Source organism: Physeter macrocephalus, chromosome 21 (assembly GCF_002837175.3).
Source record: "Physeter macrocephalus isolate SW-GA chromosome 21, ASM283717v5, whole genome shotgun sequence".
NCBI lineage: Eukaryota > Metazoa > Chordata > Mammalia > Artiodactyla > Physeteridae > Physeter > Physeter macrocephalus.
The window spans coordinates 49,285,988-49,313,698 of NC_041234.1; the positions used below are offsets into that span (position 1 = coordinate 49,285,988).

The 27,711-nt window shown below is 46.3% G+C and overlaps 1 protein-coding gene across 1 annotated transcript in view; it reads left to right on the forward strand.

The window, feature by feature from the left end:
* Nucleotides 1–27,711, forward strand: part of NHSL2 (NHS like 2) — a 268,115-nt gene that overhangs the window by 22,011 nt on the left and 218,393 nt on the right. Inside the window, exon 2 of the mRNA XM_024130930.1 lies at nucleotides 20,322–20,327. Within this exon, the coding sequence (XP_023986698.1) occupies nucleotides 20,322–20,327 (6 nt within the window). The remainder of the gene's footprint in view (nucleotides 1–20,321; nucleotides 20,328–27,711) is intronic.

Here is a 27,711-nt window from a genome sequence, read left to right on the forward strand (position 1 = left end):
GCATCTTTTCATGTGCTTAGTGGCCATTGTATAACTTTTTGGAGAAATGTCTGTTCAAGGCTTTTGCCCATTTTTGAATTGGGTTGTTTGTTATTTTGTTTTGGAGTTGTAGTTCTTTATCTCTTCTGGGTATTAAACCCTTATCTGACATATGATTTATAAATATTTTCTCCCATTCTGTGTGTTGCCTTTTTAATTTTCTTGATAGTGTCTTTTGATGCAAAATTGTTTTACAATTTTGGTGATATGCAATTTATTTTTTCTTTAGTTGCTCATCCTTTTGATGTCACATATAAGAAATCATTGTCTAATCCAAAGGTATTCAGATTTGCATTTATATTTCCTTCTAAGAGTTTTATAGATGGGCTCTTACATTTAGGTCTTTGATCCATTTTGAGTTAGTTTTTGTATATGGTGTGAGGAGGTAATTGTCCAATTTCATTCTTTTGCATGTGGATATCCAGTTGTCCCAGGATCTTTTGTTGAAAAGACTATTCTTTCTCCATTGAATGGCATTGACACTCTTGTCAAAAACCAATTGACCGTAGGTGTACGGGTTTATTTCTGGACTCTAAATTCTATTCCATTGATCTATGTGTGTGTCCTTATGCCAGTAACACACTTTTGATTACTATATCTTTGCAGTAAATTTTGAAATTGGGAAGTGTTATTCCTCCAGCTTTGTTTTTCATTTTCAAGATTGTTTTGGCTCTTCCAGGTCCCTTGGATTTCCACATTAGTTTTAAGATCAGTTGGTCCATTTCTGCAAGACTGATTAATTTTTGCACAGCTCTTTACTATTTGTCAAGGATATCCACATTCATTTACTCCTTCAACAAATATTGACTGAGCACCTGCCACATGCGAGGCACTGTGTCAGGTGCTTGGGGACACCATAGTGAGCAAAGACAGCCATAGCCCTTGCCTTCAGGGCCCTAAGGATCTAGTGGAAGGGGCAAACATTAATCAAATAATCACCAAAATAAATTGAAAGTGACTAACAGAAAGAATTGACCTAGTATCGGGAGAGCAAGGAAATCTTTCCTGGAGAAATAAATGATTGGGAAGGTGCCTGGAGCTGGAGGGGGTTTGGGAAGAGTTTTCCAGGCAGCAAGAACACCATGTCTGAAGACTCTGTGGCAGGAGGGAGCATGGTGCGTTCAAGGAACTGTAAGGAAGTGAGGATGCTGAGGCACAAGGGAATAAGAGAAAGAGCAGCATTAGATGAGGGAGAGCTGCATGAAGATGACCAGTCCCATGGGATCTTGTGGGCTGTTTGGAAGAAGTCCTAAGATTTTATCCTGAGAACAACATGAAGCCACTGAAGCAGAGAAGTAACATGATCTGGTTTTGATTTCAAAATGCTCCCTCTGGATGCTGTGCAGAGGACGGACTGGAGGGGGTTGGGCAAAGAGCAGAGCCAGTGGGGGGTGTATTACTGTAGCCTGAGAGAGAGAAGTGATGGGGTTTTGCCGAGGGTGGCGATGGTGACTCTGGAGAGGAAGTGGACAGATTCACATGTGCAAAAGTAAATGAGGAGGTTTTAGAGATAGCATTCAGTTAGGGAGGCAACAGGATTTCTGGCCTAGGTGACAGTGTTGGGAGGGGTGGTCTGCATCAAGATAAAGAACACTGGAGTGTGGGCAGCTTCAGGGAAGGGGGGATCCGTGTTATTGAGTTTGAGGTCCCTTGCAGACATCATTGTTATTTGATCCTTGCTCTAAATCATCCTTATGAGGAAGGTATAAAACTCTTGTCCTCATTTTGCAGATGAAGAAACTGAGTACCAGGGAAGTTGTCATGGCTTGCCCGATGCTGGGCAGCCAGTAATTGGCAAAGTCAGATCAGAATCCCATTACTCTAAGAACAACCCGCTGCTCTTTCTTTTCTCTGACATCAGAGCTGACTCAGTAGAAAGGTCCATCCCAAATATTTTCAAATAATCAGAGAAAATCAATGCTACGACTTCTCCCCCCGCCACCCCCCCCAACACCAAGTGTTTCCCAAACCTCAAAGCCTACACTCCCAAGGAATCCTTGGCCTCCTTTCTACAAACTTGCATCTCCACAGCATTGCTACCAAGCCCCCTCCAGGAGTGTTTAGAACTCCCAAGTCCCTGATTCCTTGACTCAGATTTGCTGTCCATGTATAGAGAGCTGCACTGCCTCCTTTCCCAGTGACAGTCACCCTGTCCAGAAGACTTCCTGCTTCTCTGCTGTCTTATACTGGTCCCGGAGGTGTCCAGTGGACTCTGTGGTTGTAGATAAGGGTCCTCTGTCAGTTGTCAATATATGGAAAGCTGAAATGCTGAGACATTGAGCCAGAAAGTAAATGACCGGAAAATTAGCAATGATGACAAGTCAAGGTGTACTCAATTTTTTTGTCATGTCAAGTAGAGGAGTATGAGAAGAAGGAATTGAACAAGTGGCAGGAATTGGGGTGGAATGAGAAACTAGGAGAAAGGAAAATAAATACGTACATAAATTCAAGGCGTAGGAGGAAGACAAAATAAAGTGGTTAAAGGCATAGGTTGTGGAGGAGACATCCTAGTTTCAAATCAGGGCTCTGACATTTACTAGCTGCATGATTGTAGGCAAGTTACTTAATGTCTCTAAGTGGAGATAAAATAGTCCTAACTTTATGGGGTTTGTGTAAGGATTATGGAGAGAGCATGCCTGTGATGTACTTGCCACAGTGCCTGGCATGTGAAAAGCACTAGATAACTGTCAGCTGTTATTTTCATGGTACAAGCCTTTCCTCATTTCTCCCGCCTCTGCTTCCCCCAGCTGCTCCCAGGCAGGTTCACTGTGGCCAACTTGGTTCACCATACCAGCCCCTGAGCCAGTCCTGGGTGATGCAAGGAATATCCCATCAGCTTCAGCAGACCCAGGAGCTGGAGAACCTGTAACAACAGCTGGGGTCCTGCTTTGGTCCTTGGGCATTCTTGCTGTCAATTTGTTGTAAGATCGGGTACCTCCAAGAGTGACCCTTGGAGATCCATGTTGCCTCTAAGTTGTTTCCTCTTCTCCTCCTCTCCTTCCCCCAGCCCTGCCACCCCTACCATGTTGATTCCTACTCCCAAATTCTGCACAGTCACCCTGCTTTGTACTCCAGTCCTGGCCCGCCAGCCCACCCCAACCGGACCAAGGTCCTGTCCTCTATCCTGATCTAGGTACAGATTGCCTGACTGCTGAGCAGTCTGCCTGCTAGACTTACTTCATCCATGTGATGCCCCTGCCTGAGGTATATGTAACCAAGTCTGTTCATGGTACCCTCTGAGCATTGTGCCCACTCAGCCAGCTCCCCTGTCCTTCGAGGACAATTATTAAGAGAATCATTTGGGGTCCCAGATTTCTTTAGGAATCAGCTGAAGCCATAATGCTTTCCCCAGAAATATACATGACTTCAATGTATCAGTCAGGATAGGCTAAGTTATGATGAAGTAACAGACAGTATAAAATCCTCATTTATGGGAACTGTGCAAGGTAGATCCAGGGGAGAGGGCTCTGTTCATCATAGTCACAGTGATCCAGGCTGGTGGAGGTTCCATTTTGGCTTTTTGTTTATTTTGGCCACGCTGCACGGCTTGCGGGATCTTAGTTCCCCAACCAGGTATTGAACCTGTGCCCTTGGCAGTGAAAGCACAGAGTTCTAACTACTGGACCGCCAGGGAATTATCTGGAAGTTCCAATTTGAACACGTGCCTCCATAATTGCTGTGACAGGAAAAGGGGGCATAAGATGTGGTTTATATTTTTAAAAGATTCCCCTAAGTGCTGTGTAGAGAATGGACCGTGGGGAAGTAAGGGTGGAAACAGAGAGACCATTGAGGAGGCTTGGTCTGGGTCAGAGGTGATGGTGACTTGACCCACACTGATGGAAGTAAAGGTTGGGAGAAGTGGAGGGATTTGGGGTATATTTTGGAGTAAAGCAGACAAGATTTTCTGATGGATTGGATGTGGAAAGTAAGGAGTATAAGAGGGTCAAGGATGACTGCTAGGTTTTGGCTTGAACATGTGGGTAGATAGATGGTGTCCATTCTTAACTGACATTGAACCTCAGAATCCTTGAGTTTGTCAAGACATACCTCATGATAACTGAGAGGAGCCTCAGCTTGGAGTTCTTTTAGGGTGCACCTCCAGCTGTTTTGTAAAGATTTAACTGGCAGGACCTTTTTTGTTTTTCAGGAGAGCTCTTTGATAATGGGCACACATGCCTACACACACATGCACACCCACATATTCACAAACACACACACATCCTAACCATGCACACCACTGCGGCATCTCTTTCTGGACCTCCTACATCAGTAGTCCTGGGGGTTCTTCAGGGTCTCTAACATGTCCTTGCCAATATTTTCTTTTCTGATAGGGATGAACGTTTTGCTAATGGTTTTTAATTAGAAAACAAAAACAATAGCAGCACCCTCTTGGGGCCTCCTCCTGTTTTGCTTCTTGGAGGAGGTCAGCAGCAATGAGTGAACTTAGTGGTTGGAAGGACCTTTTACCCTGTCAAAGTGGTTTCCAGCCTTGGGAAATGTGAAAAACTGTACTGGTTGCACATTTATTAAACCAAATGTTCGTAGTCCGAAGTAGCAGTCTGTGGCTAAGGATAATTGCTATCTAAGTGCACAGCCTATCACCTGGGTAGCTCATTAGAGGGGGAGGGAGGGGTGGAAAACTGGAAATAAAAAGAATGAGTCTTGGCCACTGACCAGTTGGTTCTGGGCAGAGTCGGTTCTGACTGAGGATCACTTCACAGCTCAGTGTTTCCAGGGCCTGAGGGTGGGAGTTTGCATCATTGATGCAAATGGGTACTAATGAACTCAATGCAGATGCTGGTTGCCCAAAATTTTCTGGGAAAGACCAACAGGGCAGTTGTTCAGCCTGTGTGCTTGAGGGGCAGTGAACCAAAAGGACGGCCTGAGGCAGGGAGGGGTGAACCTTAGCCTTACAGCCCCGCTGGGAAGCAGCCTCTTTGCTAGGAAAAGCCTAGGGCATTTGTGAGAAACCGGAGGCTTCTCATAAGTAGAAACCAGGGTTCTGTGGAGGGGAGTGAGTCTCCCTTCTGCCTGGGAGAGTGGAAAATGTGTGAGGTGCCTCACTTCCTTCCCACCACCATTGTCTGTGTCCCTCCTGGAAATTCTGAAAGCCAAGCGTCGCTGTGAGTGCTTTACACTAGTAAAGGCATTGTGGTCACATATAGCTTCTACGAGGTAGGCATCATTACCCCATTTTACAGAGTTTCCAGAAAAACAGAGAGAGGGAGAAAAATACAGAGAGAGGAAGTGATTTGCCTGGGGCCATATAGCTACCAAGTGGCTGAGCTGGGCTTTGAATCTGGGTTTCCCAGCTTTTGATTACACGATGCTTATTCCTGGGCATGGTGAGAGGCTGGCTGTGCTCCCAAAGCCTAGAGATGGGAGTAGGAGGCCTGGCTCCCCCTCTGCTCTGCACTGACCACCTGTCAGTCAGTCTGGGGCTTTGGTGACCTTCAGGGTTCTCTCCAGCCCTGGGAACCAACAACTCTAAATCCCTGGACCTGTGTCCCATCCAGAAACTTAGGCAGTGGATTAGCAGATGACCTCTAAGGGACTTGCCAGCCCTGACATGCTATAGACCTGGGAGGGGCAAAGAGCCCAGTAGTTTTCAATGTGTGATCCATTGAGCCTTTGAGAGTCCCTCAAACTCAGGGGTTGCCATGAGCAGTCCTGATCCTGTCTTATATGTTGGAGAGCTACAGGTGATTTTGTTTGCAAAAAAAGGCACTGTTCCTAAAAACAAACAGAAGAAAAATAAAAAAATTTAAAGCCCCTGAAGTCGACAGTGAATGAGAGACAAGTTTGAATGACAGTATCCACTGGTAGTGAGAGTAGTGATGGTGGTGTGTGTGTGTGTGTGTGTGTGTGTGTGTGTGTGTGTGTGTGTGTGTGGTGGTGGAGGGGGTGGGAGTGGTTTGGACCAGAAGGAGAAAAAGGAAAAATAAAAACGAGGAATAAAATGAGATTAGAGCTTTAGTACAAGTCAGTTGCCATTTTGAAAAAAGGAGAATATGTATGTATAACTAAGTCACTTTGTTGTACAGCAGAGAATAACACAACATTGTAAATCAAATATACTTCAATAAAATTTAAAAAAAGAAAAAAGGAGAAATTAGAGAAGTGAAAGGGAAGTAACAGCTGTTGAGTGCCTACTGCGTCCCAGCGTTTGTCTGCTTGCAGCCTCCCTATAGAATGCTTATAGCAACTCCTTGAGTTCTAAGTTTTATTGTTCCTATTTTGAAGATGAAGACAATGAAACTCAGAGAGACTAAAAGACTTATCCGAGATCACATAGCAAGTAAATTATGTTGCTGGGATTCAAACCCAGCTTTTTTTTAACCTCAAAACCCACACCCTGTCCTGTTAGGGGCTCCCTCCCTAGGAAAGGGTCAAGGAGTTACAGATGGATGGGTACCAGCGACACCCAGCACCTTCCCTTGGCAGCAGGTAGAGGCCTGGAAGTGCCTATGGAGAACCAGGAAGCAGAACTCATGTTCTTAATGATTAAGGGACTTGAGAGCGGGGGCTGCAGCCAGGGATGGAGAACCAGGGGAAGAGAAATCAGCAATTCCGCGGGGCTGGAGAGTCAGAGCTAGGCTAGGAAGGGCCTGGACTTGAGGATTTGGAACCTCTTAGGATCTGTGTCCTTAACTAGATCAGTTTAGACTCTTGGACTATGCTATGTATTTTGGAATCGCTGGTTGTATTCCAAGATCATCACACTTGTGGTAAGGTATTTTACCCTCAATTTATCAGTTTAATAATATAACAAACATGCAAGAACTCAAATAATGATTTAGAACATTGCTAATAACATATTACCAATATGCTAAGTATTTTTTGTGGTCATTTTGATAAATAATTGTCTTTCTTTTCAGTCCTGCGGTTGTGGTTTCCCTTCCCTGATAATGACAAACCCCAAAGGGAAGATTTAGGTTATGTGTCAGTCAGGATGAGCTAGGTTGTGCTGCAGTAACAGACAATGCAGGATCTTAGTGGCTCCTAACAACAGAGGCCAATTCCGTGCTCTTGCTACACATCTATGATGAAATGTTTCAGCCTGGAAGTGACATATTTTACTTCTGTGCCATTGGGCAGAACTCATCATATGGACCTACCAGACCATAATGGGCTAAAAGTGCTATCTTACCTTGTACCCCAAAGGCAAAGAGCTGGGAATACTTGGAGAACAGCACTAGTGACCATCACAGCCCACTTGCCCACTGTGATATAACATGACATGACTTGCTTCTATCTGAGAAAGTTCTGGAAGAAAGGGATTGCATGAGCAGGCTTAAGGAAGCCCACCTGAGTTTCAGCTATCCCTGTTTCCCTTTAGATGATACTGTTAAGGCAACCTGCTCCATTCTGCACCATTTCCCAGCCAGAGCACCTTTCTTCTTGGAAGTTCCCATTCTTTTCTACCCATTTCCTTCTGTCTGTGTTCCATGGGCTCAAAGCCTAGCAGGGCATTTGACCATAAAGTCTGACTGGCATCTCACATGAGGTCTCTTCTCCTCCCATGCATGATTCCTCAGATAATCAAGGCACTGCAGCTGCCTCCTCTGAACTGACACGAGTTGCCAGTGGTGGGACTGGATTTTGTGCAGAGTGGGGCAGGGAGGAGACATAGGCTGCGTGAGTCATCATTGTTATTTCCGTTGCATTCCCATCGATCTCACAAGGCTATTAAAAGAGTCAGTAACTAAGACATAGCTAGACTCTAGTTCTAAAAGCCAAAGGATATGAAATTCATAATGCAAAGCAAGTCCAGGAAATGGAGTGAAGGGAGGACACTGGCTCTTGGCCCTACTTCTGGGAAGGAAGATCTGGCCTGATAGCCCAGGAAACACGTCTTTGGCCTTTGAGCACAGGATCTATGTCACGCAGCTGGCCCCGGGTCTCAGCCTCCTAAGGGTGATTCTGCACACCACTGAGTGTGGCCTGGAGAAAGGAGAGGGAAGAGAGAGATTTGGCATGGCTTATACATGAATGGCATTCACCAAACTGTGCTAAGCTTAGGTGGGGTACAGAAGTGAGCAAGACAATGTCCTGGTCTCACAGAATTTACAGTCTAGTAGAAGAAAATAATTAGGGCACTAGAAGTGCTCTGACAAGGATGAGTACAAGGTAATAAAGGAATGGCACCTGAGCTAGACTTCGAGAGTCAAGGTAAGCTTCCTAGAGGAGCAGTCCCTCAGCTAAACAGAGAACTGAAGGATAAGTAGGTGTGAGCCAGGTGAAGGCACGTGGAAGGAAGGAAGTTAGGAGGTAGAGGGGAGTGGGAAGATCCGAGCTTAGAGACACAGGCAGAGGCTAGATCATGAAGGACCATGGATGCCATGTGGAGTGTCTTGGCTATTATCCCGAGGGCAGTGGGGAGCTATGGAATGGTTTGCCATTTGGGTCAGACTTGCCTTTCAGAAACATTACTGTGGAACCAGCATGGAAGATGGATTGGGAAGAGGTGATACTGGAAACTGGGAGTCCAGGTGAGAAATCATAGTGACCTGGTTAAGATAGTTGTAATGGAACTGGAGAGAGATAGATGGATCTGAGGCACATTTAGAAAGTAGGCAGATTATATGAATAAACAGATATGGACAGTAAAGGGAAGTCAGGACAACTGGATAGCAGTGATAAGAGTATATTGTGATGGTTAAGAGCAGTGGCTCTGCCACCGATTAGCTGTGTGACCTTGGACAAGTTCCTTAACCTCTCTGTCCTTCAGTTACCTTACCTGTAAAATGAGGATATTAATATTGCCTTCCTTATAATGATTAAGTGAAACAGTACATAAAGTGCTTTGAAGTATGTCTGGAGCATGAAAAATGTTCAGTAAATATTAACTATTATTACAGGCAACAGGGACGAGGAATAGGCTTCATAGGAGTGATGAGTTCTGAGTGTGCCAACTCTAGGTTGCCTGTGAGACACTCAAGTGGAAATTGGCTATATGAGTCTGAGGCTCAGGAGCTATAAATATATATTTCTAGAAATATCAGGCTAGAAATATATATATTTGAGAGCCATCAGCTCATTGAAACCTTGGGAGATTGTGCAGGGAGAATTCGTAGGGAAGAAAAGAAGGCTTAGCAGTGAGCCCTGAGCACCCTCAACATTTGTGGGATGGACAGAGATAAAAGAGACCAATGAAGGGGCTGAGCAGCAGCCAGAGAAGCAGGAGAAAAGCCAGGGGAGGGCACAGCATCACAGAAGCCAAGATAAGAGAATGTTTCAAGATGGTGGCTGTGGCCAATGGTGGCGATACTTTGGAGAGGACGATATAAGAGAAGATCTGAGAAACCACAATGGGATTTCGCTGTAAGAAGGTGGTTGGTGACAAGTTTCAGTGGAGTGGTAGGACTGGTTGTCAGACAACATTGAGTTGAAGAGTGCGAGTGAGGAAATGGAGATAGCAAGTGTAGACGGCTCTTTCCAGAAGTTTATCTGTGAAAAAGAAGTGCTAGCAGATGACTGAGGGCTATGGGGGAAGGGAGGGTATACTTCAGTGCTGAGGGGGAGGAGGCCGATAGTAGAGAGGGAATGATGGGAGATACAGGTGGGAAAAGGAGTGATTGAGGATTGAGGTCCCTGAGATGGTGGGAGGAGATGGAATGCAGAGCACAGGTGAGAAGTCAGTCTCAGGCAGGAGGAGTCAGAGGGGGAAGGAGGAAAGCATGGATGTGGTGAGTGAGCCTGCAGATTTCCTTATGGAGCATTACTGCCTGTGGCTTCTCTTTTTCTGTGAAGTTGGGTGAGTGGGATGTGGCAGGACTAGAAGTTTGTGGATGCAAGTGGAGGCTATGGTGCTCAGGGAGCCACTGGAGAGAATGGAAGGGAGAGAGAACCCAACAGGGGCTCAAAGAAAGGTTGCCCAGACATACTGAGTGCCCAGTGGAGGTCGAGACCATGAATTTCTCATGCTTCCCATCTGCAAGGTTGGGGTGTTTTCTCCAAGCAGCGCTTAGTGGTCCTGGGGTAGGAGCAGAGAAGGTAGATAATTGGATTGCTTTGAGGCTTGGGGATTTGCAAGATGGATATGATGGATGGACAATGGTGTCAGAAAGGTGAGGATATTGGCAAAAGAGAAGTTAAAATGACTGACTTGTAATTCCCCTGCTCTTCGATTAAGAAGCTCCTGTTCTTGCTGCCACCAATAATTTCCCTCTATTTTCACTCTGTTTCATAGCTTCTGCTTCACTCAAGGCTCTTACACTGCCTCATGACTTCTGCCTCATATCTCTCTGTCTCTCTCTGTCTAACTCTGTCTCTATCTCTCTGTCTCTGTGTCTGCTCCAGCCCCCATTACTGACTGAGGAACCTCCTCTCCATGTCTCATGTCCAGATTCCACAGGAGAGACGATCTGAGTGATTCTATTAGTCACTATCTTCCATGTTTGGCAGATAGTTCAGGCCACCGTCTAGGCTGCTGGCCAACCTATGGGTTTTCTGCCCTGATTTGGAGACCTATGTCTGGTCCAGCCAATAGTATCTAATGTCAACATTCTTCAGAAGGTGTTGTGGGTAAGACAAGCAGAATGGTTAAGAATTGGGGCTCTGGAACCAGATGCCTAGGCTTAAATCCAGGCTGTCGCACTTACTGGGAGATCTTGGGCAATTTATTTCACCTCTCTGATTCCAGTTTCCTTATTTCTTAAATGAGTTCTATACGAGTACTTGCCTCATAAGGTCTTTGTGAAAATGAAATAATACATGAAAAGCACTCAGCACAGTATGTGGCACATAGTTTTTTCCCTATAAACATTTCTTCTTCTTCTTCTTCTTCTTTTACTATGAAGGCAGGCACTTAGGGCCTAATAGAGTTTTGGACAAGACATTAGGGGAGGCAGGATTTGAACCCCACTGCAGTTGAATGAACACTGTCTTCTTTCCTTCATCCCAGCTCTTTGCCATTTTCTGGTCTTCTGACCTTCCCTTCGGGAATGTTTGTCACCCTGTGGTTTCTAAAGGCCCAAAGCCTTCAGACTCCTGAGTCTGCCGTGAGCTGAGGACCAAGCTGCTAGGTCTGCTCATCATCAGCTGGGGAGGAATCCTGGCAGCCTGACCTCTCCAGCTCAGTCTTTGGTTTCTATGAGTCATGCTCCTCTTATGCTAAGCCCAGCTCAGATTTGGAAGGGGGCTAGGGGAGTGGGGGTGGAGTGAGGGGAAGAAAGGGAGGAGGAAGGCAGCAACTTAGCCTCTTTCTGAGTTTGTTGGTTAGCTCAAGTTATAGGAATCTTTCCTTAGAGCCCTGATGAGGGGATTTGAGGCCCCTCTGTGACCAGACTGCTATAGAGGAGAGCCTTCACCTGGTCAGCCTGAGATGCCTGGTGTGTAAGCAGCATCTCTCCAGGTACCCTGGCAGTCAGGACCTCGCCTCTCCATCTTTCTCTCCCCTACAGCTTGACCCAGATGGCTAGAGACTTTTTTCTGAGAAAAGAATGCAAATTGCTGACTTGGGGGAAAAGGATGGATTCAAGAGGCCCATGGCACAGAGATTAGGCTCTTAGAAATGCCCCACCCTCATGAAACAGGTCCCTGATGACTTGTGTCTGAGCTAGTGTTTTCCCAAGGATGGTGGGTAGGCCACTGGTGGAGTATGAAATAATTTCAGGTGGTATATGGCTGAACATTTTTTAACTTTGGTAGCCATGGATTTCTTTTAATGTGTTTTAGAAAAAAAAATTTTCACATAAAAATCCGTGCTTTCAAGGGTATTATTGCTTAGAACCATGCCGAAGTTTTTAAAAAGGAAGTTTATTTAAAGAAAAATATTAAGATAGCAGTATAGGTGTTAAGCATGTGGCAGAAGTCATAAAAGTAGTATACAGAAGACTGAAGTTGGGGGAACACTGGTCTTGACCAAATCGTGTTGCTTTTTCTGCTGCATCTTCTGTTCCCACACCCCAATTCGGGGCTTCTGCTTTGGGAATCGTCTAATAGACACATTAATCTGCCTAATCAGCTGTCATCTCGGCAGATCAAAGTCAAAAGCCTCATCTCCTTTCTTTAACTTCCTGGTCTTTGTTGAGAGCTCTCATGTTCTCTCTCTTTCTCTCTCTCTCTCTGTCTCTCCCCTTTTCATGCTCAATCACTGACCAAGTCCTGTTAATTCTCCCTTCAGAGTATCTCTTGCACTGTGTCCCTTTCAGCTGTCATCACCCATTTGAGTGTCACAGCCTCAGCCTACACCTCACCATCCAGTGAATCTTCCTCCAGGATAAATTTTGCCATGAATTTCTGCCAGATTGGTTCTGCAGTGAGTATCAGAACATGGCCAAACTCCTGAATGAACAGTTCTCAGTCCTTAGAATATAGCCTCAGCCTAAGATCTGCCCATATCTCCCATTTTCCTTCTAGGACCCATGTAGGTCTTTACTGTTCCTCAGATATACTGTGCTTATTTCTAGCTCTGGCTCTTTCCTATATACCTTGACTAAAACAGTTTCCTCAGTCTTTTCCATTTGGTCACTTGCTTATATTTCATATAGTGCTATTTGTGGGGTGTGTGTATGTGTGTGTCTCCCTAAGTAGACTCAACTTTCTGAGGTAAAGAAGTGTGTTTTCCATTTCTTTTGTAACCTCATTGGTGCTTAGCAAAGTGCTAGGTGCATGGTAGGTACAGTTGGGTATGCTTTGGGATGCAGATTACAGAAAACCCAACCTGTAGTGGCTTAAACAAATAGAGGTTTATTTTTTTCCACATAACAAAAAGTTTAGAGGCAAGTGTTTGCCTGCTCCAGCATCCATGGTGAATTGGCTTTCACCCTCATACTTGTTGCCTCATGGTCACAAAATGACTGCTGCATCTCTGAGTATCACATTTGCATTCTCTCAGGAAGAAGGAGTAAGGAGCAAAGTGCTTCTCCTCAGGGGATTTTGTCCTGTTATTTGGGATGAGGAGGCTTTCCCAGGAGACTACCCCTTACATCTCATTAGCCAGAACTGTGTTGTGTGCTCACTCTTAGACCAATAACTGGTTTAGAACACTTATAGTTCAAACCTGGGACTGGAACTGGCAAAGATCCTTTCGTATCAGGGAAAGGATCTGTACCAGCTACATGAACAAATTGAAGTTCTGTTAGCAAGCATGAAGGTGGAGGGAATGGCTGTTAGATAGGCACCTAGCAGTATCTACCAAAGAACTCAATAAAGACTAGTTTAGAGAAATAAGTAGCCTGCTCCGAGTTTGAGTTAGGTTCTGAGATGTGGAAGGCCTGAGACCAAGAGGTTTCCAGAAAGAGCCATCTTCTCTGTGCTCACATGATTGCACCTAAGTGTCCTCGACTCTCAATTGGAAGGTCAGACTGATTATGTAGGCTCTCTCAGCTCGGCTTCCCTCAGCTTAAAGGAAGAGTCTGGTGGAGTGTGGTACTGTCCCATTCTGTTACTGCCACGTGAGTAGTTTCTACCCATGGCTCTACTTCAAGGCCTGAGGGGGGAGTGAATGGATAGGCCTGCTTCTCCACGCAAGAAATCATTCCTGCCTTTGGATCTTTGATTTTCATGTATGTTTTCTGAAGTAGTTCTGAAAGTGAATTCACATCCAGAGAAAAAAATCCAGAAGAGGAAACTTCCAAAAGTAAATTGTACAAAGTGCTATTTATTATAGCAACAAATAGAAACAATCCAAACAGCCAATTATAGGGATTTAGCTAAGCAGACTGTGAGTTTTCGTTTTAGTACATTTGTCTATCATATGGTCACCAAATTTGATACTTTCTGAACTCTGCTATTATGAGAAAATATTTGTACAGAATAATGCTAAGTGAAAAAGAGCAAAATAGTAGGTACATATTGATTGTATAAAATGTACATGTGACATGTATCAGAAGACAACTTTCTGAGTTTGAGTCAAAGAGGCATTAGGTAACCAATACATATTTATTGGAATTGAATGTCAACACTGAGACAGTTGGGGGTCACCAATTGGAGGTTCCAGTTCAGCTGCAGTTTAGAAGTGGGAGATGGGGCATCCAAGACTATTCCCTTCTTTCACCATAAAGACAGAAAAGTTAAGATGGAGCTTGAACTAGAACTTGGGTCTTTTCTCTGCTAGATAGAGCAGACTACAGTCAGAACTGGGAGAGAGCTACACAGCCTCTGCATGTCCACCTCACTGAAGAGAAGGTCCCTTTCTTCTATCTCACAGCCGACAAAGCATTTTCATGTCCCATTCCCATTCCAGAACAGTGTGCATTACTGTGTGGAGACCCAGTGTGAGTTCCTTCCTGAGGTTTCTTGGCACAGTCTGTGTGCCCCTCCCGATCATCCAAGGTTTACACTGTAAATATCTGGATGGGGTGAAAAGCAAAGCCAGACCTCCAACCTGGGGCTGGTCCACTGGAGACTGAGCCAAGGGTGTGTTGTTGATACAGAAGATAGTTCTCTCCCAAGAGTTTACTGAAGGGGATTATTTTTGCTGGGTCAGGTTTTCTAGCTTTATTCAAGAGACTGAAGACAGGATCGGGGGGAAGCAGGATGGGTGTGGATATGGGATAGCAGGGAGGAGAGCCTTGTTTTTCTTTCGCTTGACCGGTTGTTATCCAACAATAGCTGCCATTTATTGAGTGCTTACTCTGTGTTGTGTGCTTTACGTATGTTATCTCATTTAATCCTCATGACAGCTTGGCAAAGTACGATCCTCCCATTTTACAGTTGGGGAAACAGGCTCAGAGAGAATTTACCCAAGGTCACTTACCTAGGGAATGGTGAAGTCAGGATTTGCTCAACAAAAATGTATTGAACCGCCTGCTCTCTGACAAGCCCTGTGCTGGATGCTGGACATGCAGCTGTGAACAAGAGCAGGTCGCTGCCTTCAGCAACTTCAGCAGCTCTTGGGGGGGCATGTTACAGACAAGTAAGCAGGCAGGGATAGAACAGGGTGGCACTTACTGTGATGGAGAAGAAATTGATGCTATGGGAGTACAGAGGAGGGCCATCCATTACAGCCATGGGCAGGAGGTGGGGAGGCAGCAAAGGCTTTCCAGAGGAGCCTGGGCTGGATCCAGAGGAGGAGCAGGCGTCAGCCGACTGAAAGCTATGGTAGGAATAAAGTGATCCAACTAGAAGGCATAGCATTGCAAATGGCCAGAATCAACAGAGAGCATAGTGCTTTGAGAAAGCATTGAGCATGGCTGACTACGGCTGGAGCAGGCTGAGAGATGAGACTGAGGAGGTAGGCAAGACTGTGTGGTGGAGTGTCCTGGGAGCTGTGGGGAGGAGTTTGGATTTCACTCTAGGAGTGATGAGGAGCCTGCGGAGGGCTTTGAGCCGGAGAGTGATGAGATCTGATTGGTCTTCTCTTTGGCTCAACCTGGCCACTGTGTGGAGAATGGCTTCTAAGGGAACAAGAGTGGAAGTGGGGCTATCACAATGGTGACTTAGCTCAGGGTGAGAGAACCAAGGAAGACAGATTTGGGGTTTGTGTCTCAGGTAGAGCTGACAGCACTTCCTGATGGATTCGAGGTAGGAGGAGAGGGAGGGCGGAGTCAAGTCAGGTCAACTGGGCTCCACAGACCTCGGCTTTTCTTCTCTGCCCACAGAGGCTGAAGTTGAGGGTTTCCTACAGCCAAACTTGAGGTCTGGAGTCTTGGAACTCTCTGGAAAACAAATGCGTTCTTGCTTGCCATTGAGCCAATGAGACAGGAGAACTTGTTTGTTTATTTATTTAAGTGAACACTTTATACACTTATATACCTCATCATGTGCCCAGCACTGTTTAAATGCTTTACAAATATTTGCTTATTTAATTCTCATAACGACTGCTTTTATCATCTCAGTTTTCCAGAGGCGGAAACTGAGGCACAGGAGAGATAAGTAACTTGACCAGGGCTGCACAGCTGGTAAGTGACAGAGCTGGGATCCAAACTCAGGTAGCCTCACTCTGGGGTTTTCTGCTGACTCTTCTGTGGAGTCATTCATTCGCTTATTCATTCACGCATTCAGTACTTTTCTCGGGAATTACTGAGGATATAATTTGTGCTAGGAACTTGAGATAGAATGATCCACAAGACCAGACCCAGTCTCTGCCCTCATGGAGTTCACAGTCCCGTGGAGGAGGCAGATAACAGCCAAATAATCACATAGACAAATGTATACATACTAGGGGAGCCTATATTATAGGGGATTTGACCAAGTCAGGCAAGTCAGAGAAAGCTTCTCTGAGGGAGATGAGATGAAATATGAAGGATGAATAGGAATTAATTAGGCAAATAAGGGAAGGAACAGCATTCCAAACGGAAGAAAGAACTCGTGCAAAGACCCTGTGGTGGGAGGGAACATAGCATATTCAAGTGACTGGCAGAGTGAGAGGCGCACGTGTGAGGGAGGCCTGAAGCCCTCACACAGGCAAGGCCTGCAGGCCTCTTTCAGCCTTGCCCCTGAACGTTTCCAAGCCAGAGATGACATGTTCACATCTGCATTATGAACCGATCCCTCTGGCAACTCTGGCTTCAGTGTGGAGATTCCTTTGGAGGAGACCAGTCAAGGGACAACTACCATAGTCTGGGAGAGAGATCTGGAGTGGTGGCTTGGACTTGGGTGGTAACCTTGGGGCCACGGAGGGATTCCAGAGCTACTGAGGAAGGAAAATCAATAGAATCTGGTGACAGACTGAGTGTGAGGATTAAAGAGATAGAGAAAGAGATGTCCAGAAAGGCTCCTAGCATTCTGTCTTGCACATCCAGGTAGATAGATGGTTATATTCTGCAGAACCCAGAAGAAGATGGGGTTTTGTGGGGAATGATCATGCATTCAGTTTCAGGCATGTTTATTTTTAGGTGCCATTGAAACATCCAAGAGTAGGGGTCAAGTAAGCAGCAGGCTATTCAGCTATGTGGACCTAGAGTTTATAGGAGAGGGCTGGGTGGATTCAGTGGTGCTCTGGAGCTACAAGAACTGTTGTTTAAATATTGAGGAATTTTGCAAGCTGGTTATCAAACCATTGCTTACTTCTAATTGGTTATGATGAAAGTGTTTATAGCAAGGAAGGAAGTTGGCAAATGCTACATATTGGTGTCCCCTCCCCCACTCCTGTCCCAACTGGTTTACCAGAACACTGGCGGTTGAAGACCACATATAGAGGTGCCCAGCTGTGGTTGTGAACAGGATCATAGAGGGAGGCAGTACAGAGTGTGGACACTAGGAGCAAGCCTTGGTGAATGCTGAGAGGTAGGTAGAAAACGATGAGCTCGCCAAAGAGACTGAAAAATGAGCCATCATCTGGCTTCACATTCACATCTGTCTTGTCCTTTCCAGCTCTATTACTGCTGCCTTGGTTGAAGCCCATATTGTTTCACATCTGGACTCTTCAAATAATCTTCACAACATATTTCCATTTCTCAGGTCTTTCTCAAAAGTCACTTATAGCGTTTCTGCTAACTGGATAACTGGGTAAATAAAATAATTTGATTGGAGCAGAGTGTGGATTTTGTAGAAGAGTGTGGATTTTAAAGCATTCACTCCCATTCTATCACTTGCTAGCTGTGTGAGCTTGGGCAAGTTTCCTGATCTCTCTGAGCCTCAGTTTCTTCATTGGTAAAATGGGGCTAGTACCACCTCCTGCTCCAGAGTTGTGAGACTCCATAGAAATTGCACGTGTGATCAAGGGCCCAGCACAGGACCTGACTCACCATCAGCCTTTCTTTTCTATTTGCATTGTCAGTGGAGAGGTTGCCAAGGATTTTCCCATGTGGTAGCTGGTCTCGACAGGAATGCTCACTGGAGACTCGAGGACTTGGCAAACCTCCATCCTCAGCCTCAGACCCTTTAACTGGGCACCCAACCTCCCTCACTCCCCTTGTTTCCCTTCCATTCTGGCAAAATTAAACAGTGGCCCCTTCATCTGCTCTCTCCCGCCCCATGCTCAGCCTTCTCACACACCAGGAGTGAAGGATTCCTGCCCCTCGCCACCCACCAGACCTCTCCCTCTTCTCACTCAAGCTGGTCCTTGACTCTTGGCCCCCTAAGAAGCTTTCTTGGGCCATGGGCCTCCTTTCCTAACCTCATCCCTCAGATGCACTTATCCTTAGCTCCCAGAAACAGATCACAAAGACTGGGATGGACTGTACTAAATGTTAAGGGACACAATTCCCCAGCACTATTCCTGTGCTCCAAAGCAGACTGCACTGGGGCTGGGAGGCATGGGCACTTGTTGGCAGCAGGGCTGTTTTCCACATCCCTCCCTGATGCTTTGAAGAAGGAAAGGAAGTGAGGAAACTAATATTTATTGAATGCCTACTAGATGCCTGGCCTCATGCTAGGGGCCTTCATAAGTCATGTCATTCCTTGTCACAACAACCTTGAGAGGTGGTGATGTAATCCCAGTTATCTGTAGTGCCCCTGCTTCCCTGTGAGCTCTGTGAGGACGTGGGACATGCCGTCTTCAATTTTGCATCTGACAGAACAATACTGTACTTGGTAGGAGTCTGTTCTCAATAAATGCTTGTTAAGTTGAATTGCAGATACCACTGTGTTGAAGCCTAGGAGATTATGGATTTGGGGTCTTCCTTACCTGTGTGGCTTTGGGTAAGTGATTTCATTTTCCTGAGCCTCAGTTTTCCTCATGTGTAAAATGGAAATGATACCTCCAAGGTACATGCTCACTACCTCCAAGGGGGTAGTGAGCATGTACAGGTGGCTTGGTAAACTTCAGAGTGCCATCCAAATGTGGAGGAAGTGCTCACATGTCCTCCAAGACAGGCTTTTTTTTAACCACGTGGTGTCTAGGCCTGTAGTTCCCAAACGCAACCTGGTGCTCATCCTTCATAAGGTTTTCACTCTTCTGAGCTAAAACAGTGAAAAATGATGCTGTAATTTTTCATAAAGCCAAATGTCATTCCAACTTTTTGAGGTTAAAACATCCTCTTATTTATGAAATCTTGATTATAGTAAATAGCAGGTTTTTTTGTTTTTTTGTTTTTTGGGGGGTACGCAGGCCTCTCACTGTTGTGGCCTCTCCCGTTGCGGAGCACAGGCTCCGGACGTGCAGGCTCGGCGGCCATGGCTCACGGGCCCAGCCGCTCCGCGGCATGTGGGATCTTCCCGGACTGGGGCACGAACCCGTGTCCCCTGCATCGGCAGGCGGACTCTCAACCACTGCGCCACCAGGGAAGCCCCAAATAGCAGTTTTTAAAATGCCTTCACATGATCAAATAAAATGTTAGTGCTGCTCTGTCAGGGCCCCCATGACAGAGGTCATTCAGTGTGCTGAGAGAGAGGATCCTGGGCTGGGCTTGGCTGAGAAGGACTTTGGGGTAGGTTTCCTGGAGGAGAGGAGGTCTGAGAAGAGTTAGGAAGGATGGAGAGGAATATGTTCGGTGATGAAGGGTGGGAAAGACACAGGCCGGAGATTTGGGCCAGGATGAACCCAAACAGGCTCTAGGGACCTGCACAGTCTGGGCACCACCCAGTAGTTTAGCACCTCTGAACTTCCCTGGCTGGAGATATTGCGGTGGAGGAGTGAGTCGCTTTGTCCCAGACTTGCTTGGCTCACAGATAGGGATGAAAAACTCCAGGCCACTTCACCAGGGAATAACTGAGCTCCCCCACCCCAACCCAGAGGTGGCTGCTCCTTGCCATCTGCTCAGACAATCACTGCCACACATCAAATCTCCAACTTGCCTTCTGACTTGGCCTACTCTCCACCCAGTCTGCCACTTGGGTAAAGCAGGAGTCACTCAGCCCTGCCTGCAAGCGGAAAGGCCAAGATCCCACAGCCTGAACACACAAGCTCATCAGAAAGTCAAAATACCCCCTGCCCCTTCCACACACCAAGCCACACACAGGGAGCGGAGACCAGGAAGCAGAGACCAGGGGTGGGGGACTGTTTTTTTTCCCTGGGATGCCACATAGCAGGCCTGGGGGTGGGGAGGGGGCAGCACACTTCCCCGGGGCCTGCTGTGTGACCTCTGGCCTCTCCAGATCACACCAGTGCCTGCAGGCCAGCAGCAGGAGGCCCCAGGTGGCCGGGAGGGCCAGGCCGTCTGCAGGGGTAGAGAGTGCAGCCACCTGAGCATGTGCTTTTGCATTGCAAGTGGTGGATCTGGATTATCTATTTCTTGGATTTCTGCAGACCTCTGCTCCATCCATCAGAGTATTTTTTTTCCACCTGGAATCCTTTGGCCAGTAGGTGTAGCCACTAGTTTGTCCAGCCAGGGATGTATGCCAGGTACCTGCTGGCTGCCCAGCTGGCCTAGGTGAGAGGCAAAGGCTAGCTTCCAGAGGAAGAGGAAGCCTGCAGGGGAAGGCAAGAAGGCGAGGCTAAGGAGCTGCCTCAGCGGCCGGTCCCAATATGCCCAGCTGGACCCAACCTGGCCAGCAGTACAGAGCATTCCCAGCTCCCTGTTCAGGGCAGGTTGCCATGGTATTTTGCCTGCTGGTGCAGTGGAACTGAAAAAAAAAAGCAGAGGAGTTAGTGAGCCTGAGGGTGGAGGACTCGGGGGTGGGGTTAAAAACTGGAGGAGAGCTGGACTTTTTGCCCTAGTTCCAGCTGGAGTTTACATCAGCAGCCGATGGCTGCTATAGGGAAAAGTCCTTGTGTCTTTCTGCCCCCAGGGATTCCTGCCACTCTAAATGCCCAACAGTGGCACATGCCTTACAGCTTCCTAAGGATCTGGGTAAGCATCTGTGCCACGGCTCTGCTCCTACCTGTGACATGGTGGGTCCTTCTTGTGGCTTTTAAGCTCTCCCCATCCCTGTGACCTAACTTGCACAGCTCTGTTTGTCATTCCCACACTAAGCCATGTGGCCATTTCTGCAGGGTTGGCATCAGCCACATCCTACTGATTTCTGGCATATCCTGATATTGAGCACAGCCTGTAGTGTGATGGGGAGAGGGGTTAATGCTCATTTTGATGGTGGCATTCCAGTTGAGTCCAAGCTCCTGAGCTTGGTATTCAAAGACTTCAACAATTCATCTTTTACAATGTTCAACATTCCAATGCCACATATTTGCCCCCCAGACTGAATATGTTTACATATATATATATAATCTCCAAATGACTGTACACCTGGCATCATGTTGAAAAAATATATAGATAGTGGATACAATGTTTTCAGTTTTATTTGTGTATTTGACATCTCACAGACACTGGTGTGGTGTCAAATTCCATTTGCAAATTGCCAATTTCCAACTCTGTGTGTCTAAATATATTTGGATGATCAATATTTGATATGGTAATCGGTACCTTTGTGGTCACATGTCCAAGTCTTACCTGCACTGAGAGCCTATGTAAACTAATTTGTTCAAAGATTTTAGTTGTAAAACTGACATAAAGCTCTGCTGTGTAAGAAAAAGTTTGAGGAAAGTCAACCTGGGATATTATAAATGATGAGCATAGAGCTTATTTCTCAAGAAGAACAAATAAACAAAACAAAAATCACAGACCCCATCTTCCCAGCTCTCAGTGCCCAACTTAAAGGCCACCTCCTTCACAAGGTCCCCTCAGCCTGTTCAGCCGGACAGCATTTCTCCCTTCTATCCGTTCCACAACGTTTGCTCGGATTTGTTCTAGGGCCTCTGGGACCTTTTCCCTTGGGTTCTAGTTAGTAGTGTATTTGCCTGTTTTCCTTATTACAAGTCTGTGAGTTCCCTGAGAGCACATTTCATCTCTGTTTCCTTCTTGACACCACCAGCCCTTAGCACAGAGCCTGCACTTAAACAGCCACTCACGGAATAGGCGAAAGGGGTGGGTGGCTTCCCTTCTTGTTGGGGTTTGCTTGGATTAAGGGGAGCTGCTGGAAGCTCCAGAGTTTCCCACTGGGGAGAATAAATACTTTTCTGTAGGTAGCACCCACCATGGCCTCCTGCTGCCCAGCAGCTCTTCCCCTCCCCTCCCCGTGCACAGTCCTCCTGGCTCCGTATTTCCTTGTTTCTCCTTATCTTACCTCCTTCCCTGTCTACTGCAATACTGCCTGCCTCCTGCAGACATGCAGAGGGGCCCCTCGCTTTCATCCTTGCTTCAGGTCCCCTTTCCAGTGAGCACCTGGAATGGTACATCCCCTGCCCCCTCGGTGGGTTATTAGCAGGAGTGAGAGCCTTAGGGGGCTGGGATCACTCCATGTCCCTTCTCTTCATTTGCCTTTAGTACTAGGCAGGCACGTTCTTTGTGTGCATGTGATAAAACATACATAACATAAAATGTACCATTTTAAGCATTTTTAAGTGTACAGTTCAGTGGCGTTAAGTACATTCACATTGTTGTGCATCTGTCTCCAGAACATTTTTATCTTCCAGAACTGAAACTCTGTACCCATTAAACAGTAACACCCCATTTCCTCCTCCCCCAACCCCTTATAAACCACTATTCTACTGTCTGACTCTATGAATTTGATTCTTCTATGTACATCATATAAGTGGAACCATACAACATTTGTCCTTTTGCGTCTGACTTATTTCACGTAGCATAATATCTTCAGGGTTCATCCATGTCGCAGCATGTGTCAGAATTTCCTTCCTTTTAAGGGCTGAATAATATTCCACTGAATGTGTATACCACATTGTGTTTATCCATTGCTGGATACTTGAGTTGCTTCCACCTCTTGGCTATTGTGAATAATGCTGTTTTGAACACGGGTGTACAAATATCTATTTGAGTCCCTGCTTTCAATTCTTTGGGGTATTTTTGAGGGCCCCCCATACGGTTTTAAACAGTGGCTGCATCACCTCACATTGCCACCAGTGATGTACCACAAGGGTTCCTGTTTCTCCACATCTTCACCAACACTTGCTATTTTTTACCTTTTAAAAAAATGATGGCCACCCTAATGGGTGCAAAGTGGTACCTAACTGTGATTTGGAATTGCATTTCCCTAATGGCTACTTATGCTGAGCATCTTTTCATGTGCTGGACAGGTAAGTTTTTGGCTTGCCTATGAGGCTGTGCATTTAGCTTTGATTTCCAGGCACACTAGGAAGTTGGACATGTCCATTGTTTTGTATGTTAGGATTGCCTTGACTTAAAGAAGTCTTTGGTGTACAATCAGTTACCTCTGGTCTCTCCACACACTTTGAAGGCTGCAAGCCCACAGCCAGCCAGTCCTGCAGTCTTCCTCTACTCTTTGCCCATGGTTATAGACCTGGCCTTCCCCAACTCTAGACATCTCTGATTCTCTGTTTTCTATCATCTCTGGCTCATATAGTCCTACCCTACCGTGACAGCCAGCCAGCCATCCTGGAGAGGAAAAGACTCAGGGAATGGAGAAGAAGGGAAAAGGCAGGAGGTGGCAAATTTCTTTGAACCCATTTTCTGGTCAAAAGAGTGGATAAATCTGCCCCTCTCTCCATGCAAAAAGCTTGTTTTTATTTGTCTATCAAGCAGTTCTGTTCCTTCTTTGAAACCTGCCTGTTCTTCATTAGGATAAGATGAGGAATAGAAAATAGATCTATGAGAGGGTAGCTATCAAATGCCCAAATTTGTCACTAAAGATATTGTCCAGGAGCTTCCTTTGCTGTTTGATCTCTGAATGAATGTAAAGAGCTGGTGACCCTCATGAAAACCAAAAGTAAGAACAAAAAGGAAGCCCCTCCGAGTTCTTAGCAGGCAAGAACTGTAGTAGGAGGGTTTCCAAGTGGAGAAGGGATGCATTTCTTCAGTTTCATCTTCCTCCTGGAATCCTCTCACTGACTCCACTGTCCACACTACCCCACGTGGCCTCGGGCGTGCTGGTTGTTAGCCCACCTGAGGACCAGAACCGCATCCTTCTCTTTGAGCTCCTGAGACATTTGGTATTCTCAACAGGAAATTTATAAAATAATACAGGAGAGCAAGGAGGAAATCATTGCCAAAAAAATACAGTTGGCAACATTTTAAAAATATTTATTTGTTTATTTATTTGGCTGCGCCACGTCTTAGTTGTAGCATGCGGGATCTTCGTTCAATTAGCAACATATTAAATAGACAAGTTTCCTGAGTGCAAGTTTTGGATCCGAAAGGGATGCAGTCTGAACCAGCAAGAGCCAGGGCACTGCGGCTGCTCCCTTACCTGCCTGCCTTCTGGCCCAGCTCTCTGCCTGTCCGTAGGTGGTAGGTACCATTTGACTTACCATAATCTGAGAGGAGATTCCAGGGCAGGACCCAAAGACACCATGTTCCAAACCAGCTGTTCATCGGAGCCTTCCCACTCCAGCCTGGTGTTCTGTTGGGGCAGGAGCTTGGCCGCCAGGTCTGTCTTGGAGTAGGCTTCATCCTCAAGGCAGCAATCTTGTTCTTTAGAGTCAGCTTCCCAAAGTGGGCCCATGTTGCCCTGGGATTGGGGGTACAGCTCAGGCTTTTAGATGGGACAGGAATAAGTATTTTTATTTTAATAGCAGTGCATTTGTTTTCATGGTTTCCTTTAATTTAGGGCACATGGTAGTGGTTTTCCATTTACATGAGCGATATACAGTTTCTTTAAGTGAAAGAGTGAGAACTTTAAAGGAAAATATGAGTTAAGTAATAGTTCAGGTGGTTTGTGGCTCTGATAAAAATTGGGAAGGTGGCCTACAGGTGACTGGAGATCGGGACACACTGCCTTAGAGTGACCTGCCTCTCTAAAAAGAGCCTTATGTGCAGATAGTTGCCAGGAGGGCTGTATGACAGGATTTACCAGCATTTGGTTCTGGAGACCTTTCTGTTTCTGGATCTCTGGTGACAGTGAGACAAACCTAGAATAGATTTACTAATCAATTAGATCTATTAGATCTACTAATATTCTCCTCCATGAGCATGGAGAACTAGGCCATTAACTATATTTTGTTTCCTCATTAGCTTCCTCTAATGCTTTCCTTGCTGAAATTCAGGGCAGAAGTGCTGGTGACTAAACCTCAGATTTCTACACTAGGCTTGGACGCCTCTGCTCGTGAGATGACATCTTGCTTCGTTGTGTCGCGGGCATCCCCTGGCAGCCATTCTAGGCGCAATGAGAAGGAATTGAGGAAGCTAGCATCTATTGAGTCCCTCCTGGGAGCCAGGCACTGCATTGGGCTTCCATCTGATTGAGCTCTTTGAATTCTCCTGCCAGCTCAGCAGGTATCCTTTGATACTTGAGGAAACTGAGGCTCAGAGAAGCTCAGTAATTTGCCCCAGGTTCCCTGACTCACGTGAGCTTTTGCACTGCCTCCGCGGGGGCCTGCCCTTTCCTGCCCGGTGCATGCTGCTGCCTCTGCTGCTGGGATTACTAGCAAAAGGTCTCAACACAAGGGCTTTCTCTTTTGCCTGCAACAACAATGAGCTGGAGGGGAAAACAGATTGATTAAGGTTGAATTTGTCCTAGTGGGAAACTGGCCAGAGCATCTCTGGAGAGCCTCAGGCTGGGCCCGGCTGGCTGTCAGGATGTGGCCTGGAGCCTGACTTCCCTTCCTGGCCCTCCCTTTATCTTCCTACCCTCTCTCATTGCCTTCTGCTCCCTGACCTTACTGCCCCCTCCATGGGAGCTTGAAAGCAAGCTGCTCTGAAGGAAATGGCTTTTGTTGTTTAACCTGGATGAGTGTCTCCTTGTACCTTCTCTGGAAATTTACTCATGGCTGAAGGAGGGGGACTGGGGTCACCCTAATGTTGTTTGTTTATTTTGTTGGGGGCCTAAAAGCAAAGCAAAGGAAGCTCCTTACATACATCACTGGTTTGGTCCCCACCTCCCTTCCAAGTACTAATTCTAGCCCTATTCTTTTTATTTTATTTTATTTTATTGAAGTGTAGTTGATTTACAATGTTTTGTTAATTTCTACTACACAGCAAAGTGATTCAGTTATATATACATTGTTTTCATATTCTCCTATTCTTTTTTAAATTGAGATATAATTGACATATAACATTGTATTGATTTTAGATGTACAGCATAATGATTCAGTATTTGTATATTTTGCAAAATGATCACCACAATAAACCTAGTTAACATCTACCCTTATTCTTATAAAACACAGGTGATAAATACACAGACCCTTAGCCTGGCACTAAAAGCTGCCAACAAGTGGGTCCCAGGCATCATTTCCAGTCTTGTGATCCACCACTTCCTTACAAAATCCTAATTTTCCTTTGACCAAAATACCCATCATGGCCCAAAGACTCCTGGCTTTCTGGCTTCCTTGCTCCTCCTGCCTCTGCCTGTTAAGCAGCTTCATGGAGTGGTAGGAAGGGTTAGATCTGTAGCCCTGGGTTGAATGCCATACCTCCCAGGCTGATCCCCTGTGAGCTTCAGTTTCCTTGTCTCTAAAATGGGCCTTGGGGCTTCCCTGGTGGCGCAGTGGTTGCGCGTGCGCCTGCCGATGCAGGGGAACCGGGTTCGCGCCCCGGTCTGGGAGGATCCCACGTGCCGCGGAGCGGCCGGGCCCGTGGGCCATGGCCGCTGAGCCTGCGCGTCCGGAGCCTGTGCTCCGCAACGGGAGAGGCCGCAGCAGGGGAAGGCCCGCATACCACAAAAAAATAAAAAATAAAATAAAATAAAATGGGCCTAATGCTACAGCCCACCTTCCTTTTTAAATGGTTGTGATGATGAGGCAGAATTAAATGAAAAGCACTTTGTAAAATGTAAAACACCATCCAAATGCCATTTCATTTGGGCAATGACCTATCCATTGGGGCTCACCTCTGTGGTACCACCCCATGAAAGCTCCCCCAGGGCCCTGGGTAGAAGCAAGCACCCTCTCTTTTTGCAATGCTCCAGCCCTTGCACAGCCTTCACAGCATGCGTCATGTTTTGCCCACTGTGTCCCAGGCTGAGAGTTTATGTGGAGGGCAGAGGAATGGCTTAGGCATCTTTGTTTCCCACAGGGCCCAGCCTTGCACATAGTATTGATAAATTCTCAAAAAGCATTTGTCGAACTGGGGAAGCAAAGAAAGAAAAAGCCAATTCTGCTGCTTGAAAGCTAATCTTAGGTACCACATATATGTCCTCTTAGGGAGCTGTGAGGTGAGGGAAGATGACAGGGGGTGGAAGTGAGATGGCTCTAGAGGGAACGATAGAAATCTTTCGAATGACTTAACCAGTTTCATCAACTCCTGAACTTTTTGAATTTTCATTCAATTCCAGCTGCAAGTTTCCCATGAATCTTTAGGGAGAAAGGAGTCAGAAAAGTTAGTTCTGTGCCTATCCCTGACTGGTTGCCATGTCACCCCGGGGTAAGCCAAAGAGCAGGACACAGTCTGAGAACCACGCCTGTTGGGTCCCATGCTCTGCAGCAGCGGAGCAGCAGTAAGGAGCCTCAGGGCTTCAGGAGGCCCAGATATGACAACTTCCAAGAAAGCTGCCTGTGGCGCCTCCATGAAATGGGGTGGAAGGAATGCTGGTCTTGAACAACAAAGCTACTTTGAGGCCACGTTAGCAATACTCAGGCCCTGCTAAGCTCTTCCTCAGCTCAACATTTGGGTCCCTCCACTCTTTTTTTACAGTGTTACTGAGGTACATTTGACTGCCAATAAATTACACATATTTAAACGTTGATGAGTTTTGATATATGTATGCACCCATAAACTCATCACCAAGATCAAGATAATGAACATTTCCATTGTCTCCCAAATTTCTTCTTGTTGGCCACCTTTTTTTTTTTTTTTTTTTGCGGTACGTGGGCCTCTCCCTGTCGTGGCCTCTCCCGCTGCCGAGCACAGGCTCCGGACGCGCAGGCTCAGCGGCCATGGCTCACGGGCCCAGCCGCTCCGCGGCATGTGGGATCTTCCCGGATCGGGGCACGAACCC